This window comes from Oncorhynchus masou, chromosome 23, assembly GCF_036934945.1.
Source record: "Oncorhynchus masou masou isolate Uvic2021 chromosome 23, UVic_Omas_1.1, whole genome shotgun sequence".
NCBI classification, from domain to species: domain Eukaryota; kingdom Metazoa; phylum Chordata; class Actinopteri; order Salmoniformes; family Salmonidae; genus Oncorhynchus; species Oncorhynchus masou.
Genome location: NC_088234.1, coordinates 44,443,893 through 44,458,344, shown reverse-complemented (window position 1 = coordinate 44,458,344; position 14,452 = coordinate 44,443,893). Strand labels below are relative to the sequence as shown.

The 14,452-nt window shown below is 46.4% G+C and overlaps 1 protein-coding gene across 2 annotated transcripts in view; it reads right to left on the bottom strand.

Annotated features, from left to right (window-relative positions):
* The window catches only part of thada (THADA armadillo repeat containing), a 100,419-nt gene that overhangs the window by 49,992 nt on the left and 35,975 nt on the right, over positions 1 to 14,452 (bottom strand). For both annotated transcript variants that reach the window (XM_064932200.1, XM_064932201.1), the window contains exon 29: positions 10,584 to 10,752. In XM_064932200.1, the coding sequence (XP_064788272.1) occupies positions 10,584 to 10,752 (169 nt within the window). The remainder of the gene's footprint in view (positions 1 to 10,583; positions 10,753 to 14,452) is intronic.

The following is a 14,452-nucleotide window of genomic DNA, read 5'->3' as shown; positions in this document are numbered from 1 at the left end:
TATGCTCACTTCTGACCCACTGGGAATGTGATGAAAGAAATAAAAGCTGAAATAAATCTCTACTATTATTCTGACATTTGACATTCTTAAAATAAAGTGGTAATCCTAACTGACCGAAGACAGGGAATTTCTACTAGGATTAAATATCAGGAATTGTGAAAAACCAAGTTTAAATGTATTTGGCTAAGGTGTATGTAAACTTACGACTTCAACTGTACCTTTATTAAGTCAATTTATTAAAGTGGCCAGAGATTTGAGTATATACAGTGAGGGAAAAAAGTTTTTCGATCCCCTGCTGATTTTGTACGTTTGCCCACTGACGAAGAAATTAGTCTATAACTTTAAATGGTAGGTTTATTTGAACAGTGAGAGACAGAATAACAACAAAAAAATACAGAAAAACACATGTCAAAAATATTATAAATTGATTTGCATTTTAATGAGGGACTCTGACAACATATCCCAGCGATGTTTCTGTGAAACAGAGATTGTTACAATCTCTGATGTCTCTCTGGAAGGCAACTCGTGCCCTAATTTTGTCCACCTTGTTATCTAGAGATTGGACATTGGCAAGTAATATGCTCGGAAGCGGTGGATGTGTGCTCGATGACTAGTAGGCCGCTCCGTTCGCCACTCCTGCGGCGACCGCGTGTTTTGGGTCGACCTCTGGGTCCGAAGAAAGGATCCGTTTTGGGAAAGACGTATTCCTGGTCATAATGTTGGTAAATTGTAATCTCTTTTATATCCAAAAGTTCTTCCCGGCTATATGGAATAAGACTTGCGAATTCCTGGGCTAACAATGTAAGAAATAATAAATAAAATACATTAAAAAAATAACCTAAAGCGAGGCGACCATCTCTGTCGGCGCCATCTTGTCCATAGCGGCAGACTGTGATATGGCCATTTCTTGGAGAGACTCCTTCCCCTCCAGGAGACTATCAAACATGATGACAACACCACCCCAACGAGTGTTACTGGGCAGCTTCTTCTCACTTTGCTGCTATAACTTGATGACCCACATACCTAACCATTTCGTTGGGTCTCTTGTAGAGTGTATCCATTGTTTTCAGTGCCGTAATGTTTTGAGGAGCAGATTCAATGCATGAGCAGCATAGGCAAGGGGTGTAATGTGATGGTAGGACTTTAGACCAAGCAGCCTTCATGTTTGCAGCATTGTCTGTCACTAGTGTCTTCAGCTCATCTGCAATGTAGAGACCGGTGTGTCTGTTGTCCCTTGTGTCTGTGCTCTTGTAGAATACTGGTTGAGGGGTGGAGATGTAGTTAATTATTCCTTGCCCAAAAACATTCGACCACCCATCAGAGATGATTGCAATACTGTCTGCTTTCTCTATGATTTGCTTGACCTTCACTTGAACTCTGTTGAACTGCATCCAGCAAATGAGTCGATAAAGCATGTATGGTTGGAGGCGTGTATGCTGGGCGAAGAACTTTCAGAAATCACTTCCAATACACATTGCCTGTGAGCATCAGAGGTGAAAGAGTTGCATATACAGCTCGAGCAAGACATTCATCAGGATTTCTCTGACTACGTTCTTCCATTGAGTAAAAAAACCTCCTGATTCCAGGAGGACCATGAGCTGTTGCCATCGATAAGGTGTCGGATTCATCATTTTCACCTCGAATAGAAGTAGAGGGACTTTTGTCAGAGGTTGCTGTGAGGTTGTTGTGAGGGCTGAGGGAACTTTATGCACTTGACCAGATGATTCTGCATCTTTGTTGCATTCTTCACATATTTTTTGGCACAGTATTTGCAAATGTACACAGCTTTTCCTTCTACATTAGCTGCAGTGAAATGTCTCCACACATCAGATAGTGCCCATGGCATTTTCCTGTAAAGATTTGGAAAATAATGAGTTTTAAAAAACCAACACAAATACAATTCCAAGTACAGATAAATAGTTCAGCAGCTTAAACAACTAATTTGTAAGATAGATGTTTTAAAATGAAACATGTTTGGAAACAGGTTAATTAACACTCCTCGGTTAACAGGCTCAAGCAAGCTAAAACCAACATGGTAGCAAAAACTAACTAGTAGAAATGATTTAAACACACTTTGCTGTAGGCTACTATTTACTAGTTAACAAAAAAATTATGCCATAAAAATATATATTCACCCCACCCAGTATTGTAATCAAAACTTACCAGAAAGCATGTTGTCCTTGGCTCAGACAGTGTAGTAGTGTGGGCGCAATAGCATCTCATTAGTGTGCAAGATCTTGAGAATCAGCTGTACATGTGATGGAAGAGTGCACTGCACATGTGATGTAAGAATGCACTGTGCATGCAGAGGGTTGCAATTCCATTGAATTGGGGATAGTTCAAGCAACATATGCCACAAGACGTAGAATTGCCTTATGTGTATCACACAAAAAAGGTTCACTGTCATAAGCTAACTTTTTTTTTTGTGAATTTAAGAAACATTCCCAAAATTCCCAGGCTTAACTTCCCATTGAAAATTTCCAGAAAAATTCTGGAAATTTACTGGAAAGTGTCCGACTCTTGCAAACCCTAGTTGATATATTGCCGATGTTACAATGGAGAGACCAAGACCGATATTCTGAGGCTAGGTCGGATGATGTGTAGTCTGTATAGGATGTATTCTGACGCAGTGCCTGTGTACTCGGCATCCTCGGTCCTCTGTGTACTCGGTGTATTCTGGGCCCTAGTAAGTATACTCTTTAGCTGGGCCACAGCCACAGTGGAGGAAGCCATTCATTACACCATGCAGGGAAGGCAACAGGGGAAAACCAGGCAGACCACGTAGCACCAGACCTGGCTGCCAGCCAACGCCCACTGGCCTTCACAAACAGCCCCCACCACACCCCTCTTTTCTCCCTGTCGCCGTCGTTCCCTGCCCCCTCCAAACTCTGAACTGGGAAGTCCCTAGTGGGAGTCTCAGCCGGATTAATCCGGACTCGATCCGAAGAAACAGGAATATTTATAGAACCCAAACCGTCCTACAATAAGCATGAGACGAGAAGGGAGATGGGATGAGACGGAGCTAAAATAAAGAAGCCCCAGTCAGATGAGAACCATAAAGCAGAAGGGTCATGGTCCGATGTTTTAGCCCTGGAAGGAGAAGGGAGATGGGGGTGAGAGGTCACTGTTGTGTCCCTGCCTGGAGATGGAACCGTGGCGGAGGTGGACCTATCGTTTGACCTGTCGTTTTGATGAGGGACACCACCTCTTTGGGGAAACTTTATGGGAATGGTTTGGCAACGTTTGAGATGAATACAAAACAAAATCAAACTCTTTGTAAGGTTTGTTTTTTTGTGAGGCGTTTTACAGTCAGTGTTGAGTGTGTGTGTTGGGTGAGTGTGTCACTTTTAGCCCGGTAAAAATAGTGGTGGTGTAGGAGGACTCTTCCGAGCCTGTTATCAGGCTGCAGTCCCTCCCACATCCACAACCAGGGACAGACCACAGGGCACGGCTAGACACACACACACAAAAGTACAGCCTTATGCAAGGACCCACCAGAAAACACAAACCACACACAAAAACTTACTGAATAAGATGCTTACAAAAAAAAGCATACCCTCTATTAATTTTGTCACATTTACACACAAACGAAACTCAAAACCAATGATAAACACGGCACCACTGACACACACACACACATATATATATATATATATATATATATATATACAAACGTTCTATGACAAACAAGCAAGTCCAGACAAACAAGCCCATCAACAATCGTGACGAGTCGGAGGTCAACTGCACCCCGGGGACGTGTTGGTTATTTCCATTTGTGCAGACGGTGGAGAGACATGAGCAGTGTGTGTCTTTTGAAGGGTCCGAGCAGACCCGAGCAGCTGGGGTCGTTGTATTAGAACATTGAGCCAGAGAGAGCATGGAGTGGTGACCTGTGTTCTCGTTCATCAGTCACGTAAGTAGGCTTGGGCGGTAACTAGATTGTCATACCTTTATACCTACTCCACATGACCAAAAGTATGTGGACACCTGCTCGTCGAACATCTCATTCCAAAACTCATGGGCATTAATATGGAGTTGGTCCCCCTTTGCTGCTAGAACAGCCTCCGCTCTTCTGGAAAGGCTTTCCACTAGATGTTGGAACATTGAATGGAATCAAGTCCTCGCAGCAGCCACAAGAGCATTAACGAGGTCAGGCACTGATGTTGGGTGCCTGGCTCGCAGTCAGCATTCCAATTCATCCCAAAGAACCTCGATGGGGTTGAGGTCAGGGTTCTGTGCAGGCCAGGCAAGTTCTTCCACACCGATCTCAACTAAACCATTTCTGTATGAACCTCGCTTTGTACATGGGGGCATTGTCATGCTGAAACAGGAAAGGGCCTTCCCTAAACTGTTGCCACAAAGTTGGAAGCGCAGAACCATCTAGAATGTCATTGTATGCTGTAGAGTTAAGATTTTCCTTCACTGGAACTAAGGGACCTAGCCCAAACCATGAAAAAATGCCCCAGACTATTATTCCTCCACCAAACGTTATACTTGGCACTATGCATTGGGACAGGTAGCGTTCTCCTGGCATTTGCCAAACACAGAATCATCCGACGGACTGCCAGATGGTGAAGCGTGATTCATTGTTTCCACTGCTCCAGAGTCCAACTGCAGCGAGCTTTACACCACCCCAGCCAACGCTTGGCATTGTGATCTTAAGCTTGTGTGTGGCTGCTCGGCCATGGAAACCCAAACTCGTTTCCCAACGAACAGTTCTTGTGCAGAGGTTGCTTCCAGAAGCAGGTTTGGAACTTGATAGTGAGTGTTGGAACTCTGTAGTGAGGACAGACTATTTCTACGCGCTACACACTTCAGCGGTCCTGTTTTGAGAGCTTGTGTGGCCTACCACTTCGCGGCTGAGCCGTTGTTGCTCCTAGACGTTTCCACTTCACCATAACACCACGTACAGTTGACCGGGACAGTTCTAGCAGGTCAGACATTTGACAAACTGACTTGTTAAATAAGGTGTCATTCTATGACGGTACCACGTTGAAAGTCACTGTGTGCTTCAGTAAGGACATTCTACTGTCAATGTTTGTCTATGGAGATTGCATGGCTTAGCTCTCAATTTTATACACCTGTCAACAACGAGTGTGGTTGAAATAGCCAAACCAACTAATTTTAAGGGGTGTCCACATACTTCTGTATATATAGTGTACATTACACAATAACGGGACAGTCGGTAATACCGGCACTGAACACAAGGGCTATTTTCAAACCCCACTGAATCTTTGTAATATCAAGGTTAGTAATGCTAATAAGTATATGTAAACATATGTGAACCCTTTGGAATTACCTGATTTATGCATAAATTGGTCATAAAATGTAATCTGATCATCTAAGTCTCAACAATAGACACAATGCTTAACCTAATAACACACAAATTATTGTATTTTTCTTGTCTATATTGAGTACATAATTTAAGCATTCACAGTGTAGGTTAGAAAAAGTATGTGAACCCCGAGGCTAATGACTTCTCCAAAAGCTAATTGGAGATAGGAGTCAGCTAACCTGGAGTCCAATCAATGAGATGAGATTGGAGATGTTGGTTAGAACTGCCCTGCCCTATAAAAAAACCTCACAAAATGTGAGTTTGCAATTCAAAAGAAGCATTGGCTGATGTGAAATACACCTCAAACAAAAGAGATCTCAGAAGACCTAAGATTAAGAATTGTTGTCTTGCACAAAGCTGGAAAGGGTTACAAAAGTTCTCAAAAGCCTTGATGTTCATCAGTCAACAGTAAGACAAAGTGTCTATAAATGAATAAAGTTCAGCACTGTTGCTACTCCCTCTAGGAGTGGCTGTCCTGCAGAGATCACTGCAAGGGGCGGCAGGTAGCCTAGTGGTTAGAGCGCTGGGCCAGTAACGAAAGATCGAATCCCCGAGCTGACAAGGTAAAAAAAAAGCTGTCGTTCTGCCATTGAACAAGGCAGTTAACCCACTGTTCCTAGGCAGTCATTGTAAATAAGAATTTGTTCTTAACTGACTTGTCAAATTTAACAATTAAAAATAGTTTTTTAAATATAAAAGAGCACAGCGCAGAACGCTCAATGAGGTTAAGAAGAATCCTATAGTGTCATCTAAAGACATACAGACATGTCTTGAACATGCTGACATCTCCGTTGATGAGTTCACGATACATAAAACACTAAACAAGAATGGTGTTCATGGGAGGACACCATGGAAGAAGCCACTGCTGTCCAAAAAAACAACATTGCTGCACGTCTGAAGTTCAAAGAAAGCACCTGGATGTTCCACAAGTAGATAAATATTCTGTGGACAGATGAAACTACAGTTGAGTTGTTTGAAAGAAACATAAAATCGTGTGGAAAAAAAAAAAAAAAAAAAAGGGAGAGCGACATCAAAACCTCAACCCAACTGTAAAGTACGTTGGTGCATCATGATTTGGGGCTGCCTCGGGGCCTGGACAGCTTGCCATCGTCGACAGGAGAATGTATTCCCAAGTTCATCAGAAGAATGTAAGGCTATCAAATCAAATGTTATTAGTCACATGCGCCGAAAACAACAATCTTACAAGGAAATGCTTACTTACGAGCCCCTAACCGACAGCGCAGTTTCAAAAAAGATGGATAAGAATAGGCGATAAAAGTAACAAATAAGGAGCAGTAAAAAAATAACAATAAATTCAGGGGGGTGCCGGTAGAGAGTCAATGTGCGGGGGCACAGGTTAGTTGAGGTAGTATGTACATGTAGGTAGAGTTAATTAAAGTGACTATGCATAGATGACAACAGAGAGTGGCAGTGGTGTGGAGAGGGGGGGGGGGGCAATGTGAATAGTCTGGGTAGCCACTTGACTAGATGTTCAGGAGTCTTATGGCTTGGGGGTAGAAGCTGTTCAGAAGACTCTTGGACCTAGACTTGGCGCGCCGGTACGGCTTGCCGTGTGGTAGCAGAGAGAGCAGTGTATGACATGGGTGGCTGGAGTTTGACACATTTTCAGGGCCTTCCTCTGACACCGCCTGGTATAGAAGTCCTGGATGGCAGGAAGCTTGACCCCAGTGATGTACTGGGCCATTCGCACTACCCTCTGTAGCGCCTTGCGGTCGGAGGCTGAGCAGTTGCCATACCAGGTAGTGAAGCAACCAGTCAGGATGCTCTCGACGGTGCAGCTGTAGAACCTTTTGAGGATCTGAGGACCCATGCCAAATCTTTTCAGTCTCCTGAGGGGGAATAGGTTTTGACGTGCCCTCTTCACGACTGTCTTGGTGTGCTTGGACCATGTTAGTTTGTTGGTATGTGGACACCAAGGAACTTGCAGTTCTCAACCTGCTCCACTACAGCCCCTTCGATGAGACTGGGGGTGTGCTCAGTCCTCCTACTGTAGTCCACAATCATCTCCTTTGTCTTGATCACGTTGAGGGAGAGGTTGTTGTCCTGGCACCACACACCACGGCCAGGTCTCTGACCTTCTCCCTATAGGATGTCTCGTTGTTATCGGTGATCAGGCCTACCATTGTTGTCATCGGCAAACTTAATGGTGTTGGAGTCGTGCCTGGCCGTGCAGTCATGAGTGAACAGGGAGTACAGGAGTGGCCCAGTCAGAGTCCTGACCTCAACCCGATTGAGATGCTGTGGCATGATCTCAAGAGAGAGGTTCACACCAGACATTCCAAGAATATTGCTGAACTGAAACAGTTTTGTAAAGAGGAATGGTCCAAAATACCTCCTGACCGTTGTGCAGGTCTGATCTGCAACTACAGAAAATGTTTGGTTGAGGTTATTGCTGACAAAGGAGGGTCAACCAGTTATTAAATCCAAGGGTTCACATATTTTCCACCCTGCACTGTGAATGTTTACACGGTGTGTTCAATAAAGACATGAAAACGTATAGTTTGTGTGTTATTAGTTGAAGCAGACCGTGTTTGTCTATTGTTGCGACTTCATGCCAAAATCCAGGTCATTCCAAAGGGTTCACATACTTTTTCTTGCCACTGTACTAAATTAGCAAACCAAATGTACAACTGCAGAGCATTGAGCAGATTTTAGACAGCTAACTGAATAGCTATAAGATATCCAGCTGGCAAACATTTAGTTGTGAATTCCATACTCTAACTAGATCACCTGGAGAGGGCTGCAAAACATTGAGTGACTCACAAGGCTCCAGTCTATCGTCGTTGTGTGCTTGTAAACAAACACCGCATGACTGGATACGACCGGTAAGCTTCATAACGAAACATTTCGACAGCTGAAACATATTGCACAAGTTAACCGCAGGTATTTACTTAAAAAGTAGCTACAAATATTAAAATGTATGAACAGTTTCAAAGGTATTGAAAAACCATCCAGTGACTATTTCCAAATACCCCAGTATAAGTGGTATACCGCCCAAGCTTACATACATGTATGACTCTACCCACCCTACAGACCCTGTCCAGCGACAGTACAGCCTGGTCCCAGATCTGTTTGTGCTGAACTAGTACTACTCCCTACAGACCCTTTCTAGCTATAACCTGGTCGCAGATCTGTTTGTGCTGTCTTGCCAACTAACCAACTCCATGGTCAACCATAGGACTTGGTAAGACAGCACAAACAGGCCTGGGAACAGATTTCCGTCTCCTACAGAATAGCGCTGAGGCTACAAAAACCTTGAAAAAAAAAATACCAAATAAAAATCCATGAGAGAGTCTAGAGTTCAACTCCAGATTTGTGATGTGAAAATACACAAAAGGATTCATTCCCCACCGCACAACCTCAAAACCTGACCGCGCCAGGCGTACTGGGTAGACAGGCTTACATGGCGTCGCTGGAGCGTGCAGGAAGGGACGTCGTGCTCTGTCAGTGCTGGTCCGCCTGTTTCCTCGCTAGGCAGGTCCAGGGGAACCCGGGTTGCGTCAACAGAAACTTACTGGGTAGACCAGAGCGCTGTTGGCAAAACGGTGTTCTGTGGTGCTTTAATCAAATACCCATCTCTCCAATAAACTCTAACCTGCCTGCTGATGCACGATTCTCTGGGGACCGTCTCCTGAGGACACTGCAGGTCACACAGCTAGGGGTGTGGGAGAGAAAGCCGGCAAGAGTGGGTCAATGTACTAGTAGTGGGTATCGATGGGCCTCGGCAGGTATGCTGTGTGCTTGTGCACTGTCAATGGAGGTGAGAAGGGGCATTCTGGATAGCAACATGTTAAATCTTCAAAAATGAAAGCCAGGAAGGTTTTTCCAATAGGGAAGAAGAGACTCCCACATCTGCTACACACACCAACTGACTCCCTGACAGTGACCAGAACACATTAACATACATTAGCCATACCCTGCAGCTGAACGCACTGTCCTCGTCATTTCAGCAAAAACAGGCCCGCAGTATCTCCGCTATCTAGTGGGCCCTGGGTGATGCTCCGGTCTACACGTACGCTCCGTCTATCTCTACCTCTCTCCTCCACAGTGTTTACGCCTGCATACAACCCCGGCCCTCCCCCCAGCCAAACACGACCCAGCATATCCAAACACTCCAGTTTATCTGGGGCGCATCATGGGAAAGACACCCCTCCGCATGCAGATATACCAAGCGGGAACTGACACGCTGCGTTCCTGCCCAGTCTATATCTGTGGTGCATCGTCTGAAGTGAAGTGCCGGGCTGCAAAGAGGCAAGAGCAGGCACGCAAACAGATAGATATGGGTATGTAGCCCATTGCCTCTCTCTCTCCTCCCTGGCCACAGAGAGAGGGCTCCCCCTGTCATCCTCCACAGAGAGACACACACACACAGAGACAGAGAGAGACACACACACAGAGAGACAGAGAGAGGGCTCCCCCTGTCATCCTCCACAGAGAGAGACACACACACACAAACAAACACACAGAGAGAAAGACACACACAGAGAGACAGCAAGAGAGGGCTCCCCTGTCATCCTCCACAGAGAGAGACACATACAGAGACACTGAGAGAGACACACACCGACACAGAGAGAGAGAGCTCCCCCTGTCATCCTCCACAGAGAGAGACAGAGAGAGAGAGAGAGAGAGAGAGAGAGAGATCTGTGGAAGCTCCACATATGACCACCATGACATGAAAGAAAACAAACCCTGCTCCTCCAAAGCCTCACATAAGCCTCTGGGAGTGCACTTCCCCTGCCATCCCTCACTTTCCATCGCTCTCTTTCTGGCTCCCGCTCACCCCCTCTAACAGTTTCCATCGCTCTTTCCCCATTCCTCTCCCTCTATCCCATAGACCTCCATGAAACCCAGCCAGTATTGAATACAAGAAACCACTATCAAATCGTAACTGTCAGATCACGGAAAGAAAATACTAAACAAAGCTGTTCATTCCTCCCCCTGACTCTGCACCACCCCTGATTTGGGCCACACTGTCCCCCCATGTCCCATTAGGAGTGAGCCCAGCGCCAATGACTCATCAGTCTGTGTTGATATTACTGTGTGAGTGTTTGGTTGTGTTGTCAGAATGTGTTGATAGTACTAAATATGTATTTACCCTGGACTGTCACAGTGTGATAATGGGGCTGATGGGATGTGCACTGTGTTGACAGGATGTGTTGAGCGCTGTGGGTGTGGGTGTCTTTTTTCAGTGTGTTGCCAGTATCAGAGAGCGGAATTGGTTCTAGACCTGGAGCAGGATTCCGTGGATGTGGTTCTGCTGGGTTCTAGGCCCGGGTTCCAGAGGCAGGTCCTTCAGTAGAGTCCGGATGGTGGAGGGGACCTGGGTTACCATGACGAACGGGACCAGGGCCCGGGCGGCCATCTCACGGGTCCGGTAGACCGCAGAACGACCACACCTGGAACAGACAGGGCAGGTTAGAGGAGGAGGATTCTATAAAAAGCCATACTAACTGCCCACACAAACCCCTGTGTTTGGGTGAACAGTATACTGTATGAGAATAACTCCAAACCAATGAGTGGATTGATGTCGGAGACTGAATAAACATCCGTTATCTAGCTCTCAGGGAAGCAGGACGACCCTCTTTCACACACACGGTCCTCTACTGTACCGTACATGAGAGGTGTCAGGGAATGTGGTCCCTGTTCAGTCACCCTTAACACCTGCTAAAATTAGCCTTGTTTACAAGGCTAAAATTAGCCTTGTTTACAAGTGACGGTCCGCCCGTCCCTCTCCAATGTCAAAGCTCGCACGGAGGCGGCGTGGGTGGGACATGGGTGAGACGTGTGAGGGAGGTGGGTATGAGGGCCTTTCGGTTGACGTTTGAGGATTTTTCAGCATCTTGTTCCCCAGCCAACATGGGAGGTGAGGGGTAGGAAAGACAGGAGAGTTACAGGGCAAGGGAATTTAAGGGTGAGGTGACTGGGAGCTGCTGCGACGTTGGCTGTTTGCAGCCGGGGCCTGCTGCGTCACACTGCGTGTGTGTTTACGGGGCCGCAGAGGAGCCGAGTGCTTTACGAGCGGCTCAAGCCAAACAAACAGCCTTTCGCCATGCCGCTCTGGAAACTCCAGAGGAGCGTCCATCCATCACCGCGGCGGCTTATGGAACGAAATGTCTCAATTAAGACGTTCTGCTGCTCTGAGAGTGAGCTTGGCCTGGAAGATACGTTTCCAAGCCCCACAACTGTCCCTCCCCATTCTCTACCCATACACTAGAATCACACACATACACTGTCAACAACTGTCCCTCCCCATTCTCTACCCATACACTACAATCACACACACACTGTCAACAACTGTCCCTCCCCATTCTCTACCCATACACTACAATCACACACACACACTGTAAACAACTGTCCCTCCCCATTCTCTACCCATACACTACAATCACACACACACACACTGTAAACAACTGTCCCTCCCCATTCTCTACCCATACACTAGAATCACACACACACACACTGTCAACAACTGTCCCTCCCCATTCTCTACCCATACACTAGAATCACACACACACACTGTCAACAACTGTCCCTCCCCATTCTCTACCCATACACTAGAATCACACACACACACTGTCAACAACTGTCCCTCCCCATTCTCTACCCATACACACACACACACTGTCAACAACTGTCCCTCCCCATTCTCTACCCATACACTAGAATCACACACACACACACTGTCAACAACTGTCCCTCCCCATTCTCTACCCATACACTAGAATCACACACACACACACTGTCAACAACTGTCCCTCCCCATTCTCTACCCATACACTAGAATCACACACACACACTGTCAACAACTGTCCCTCCCCATTCTCTACCCATACACTAGAATCACACACACATACACTGTCAACAACTGTCCCTCCCCATTCTCTACCCATACACTAGAATCACACACACATACACTGTCAACAACTGTCCCTCCCCATTCTCTACCCATACACTAGAATCACACACACACACTGTCAACAACTGTCCCTCCCCATTCTCTACCCATACACTAGAATCACACACACACACTGTCAACAAATGGCCCTCCCCATTCTCTACCCATACAATAGAATCACACACACATACACTGTCAACAAATGGCCCTCCCCATTCTCTACCCATACACTAGAATCACACACACATACACTGTCAACAACTGTCCCTCCCCATTCTCTACCCATACACTAGAATCACACACACACACACACACACTGTCAACAACTGTCCCTCCCCATTCTCTACCCATACACTAGAATCACACACACACACTGTCAACAACTGTCCCTCCCCATTCTCTACCCATACACTAGAATCACACACACACACACTGTCAACAACTGTCCCTCCCCATTCTCTAATCATACACACACACACACTGTCAACAACTGTCCCTCCCCATTCTCTACCCATACACTAGAATCACACACACACACACACACTGTCAACAACTGTCCCTCCCCATTCTCTACCCATACACTAGAATCACACACACATACACTGTCAACAACTGTCCCTCCCCATTCTCTACCCATACACTAGAATCACACACACACACACTGTCAACAACTGTCCCTCCCCATTCTCTACCCATACACTAGAATCACACACACACACACACACACACACACTGTCAACAACTGTCCCTCCCCATTCTCTACCCATACACTAGAATCACACACACACACTGTCAACAACTGTCCCTCCCCATTCTCTACCCATACACTAGAATCACACACACACACACTGTCAACAACTGTCCCTCCCCATTCTCTAATCATACACACACACACACTGTCAACAACTGTCCCTCCCCATTCTCTACCCATACACTAGAATCACACACACACACACTGTCAACAACTGTCCCTCCCCATTCTCTAATCATACACACACACACACTGTCAACAACTGTCCCTCCCCATTCTCTACCCATACACTAGAATCACACACACACACACTGTCAACAACTGTCCCTCCCCATTCTCTACCCATACACTAGAATCACACACACTGTCAACAACTGTCCCTCCCCATTCTCTACCCATACACTAGAATCACACACACACACTGTCAACAACTGTCCCTCCCCATTCTCTACCCATACACTAGAATCACACACACACACTGTCAACAACTGTCCCTCCCCATTCTCTACCCATACACTAGAATCACACACACACACACACACACTGTCAACAAATGGCCCTCCCCATTCTCTACCCATACACTAGAATCACACACACATACACTGTCAACAAATGGCCCTCCCCATTCTCTACCCATACACTAGAATCACACACACATACACTGTCAACAACTGTCCCTCCCCATTCTCTTCCCCATACACTAGAATCACACATACTGTCAACAAATGGCCCTCCACCTGCTGTGTCATAACTCGCAGACCAAAACAAGAGGCCCTGTGTCAAACAGATACAGTTATAATTCCTCTGCTCTGAACTGTCTCTCTCTCACGCGCACACACACAGCCTAATGAACAACCCCACTGCCTGCCCCCTGCCTCATCAACCCCCCCAGCCCCATTTGGGCCCCATATGTTAACGATCAGTGCTAATTTGTCCCATTAAAACTCTTTGTAGAGGAAATGACCGTTTGGAGGGGTGTAATTTTAGAAACAGGGCCGTCCAAAGCCGTCTCCAGGGGGTCAGGACACAGACTGGGGACGGGGGAGATCTGCTCTAAACACCAGCCCAGAGGAGGGGAGGGCCAGTGGGGGCATCTGGGGCTCATTTGGATCCTGGCAGTCCAGTTTCCTCCCTAGTGACCGTCTCTGTTAACACTAAACTAGCTCCACTCTGAGCCTTAATGGAGCCCGTTAGGGAGGAATGGATACTGACTTACAGTGAAATGAGATCGGCAGAGGAGACCACAGCGAGAAAGAGAGAGGGAGGAACAGAGGGAGGGAGGAAGGACATGCAGAGTCAGAGACGCTTGGTCTGGATAGTGGAAAAACGATAAACGGTATCAGGTTAGTCAGAAGCAGTGCCAGTCAGCCAGAGGCACAAAGAGAGGGAGAGAGAGAACGAAAACAGTCTGTTCATCTTCCACAGATGGAGAGAGTCACGGGTAGGGAGG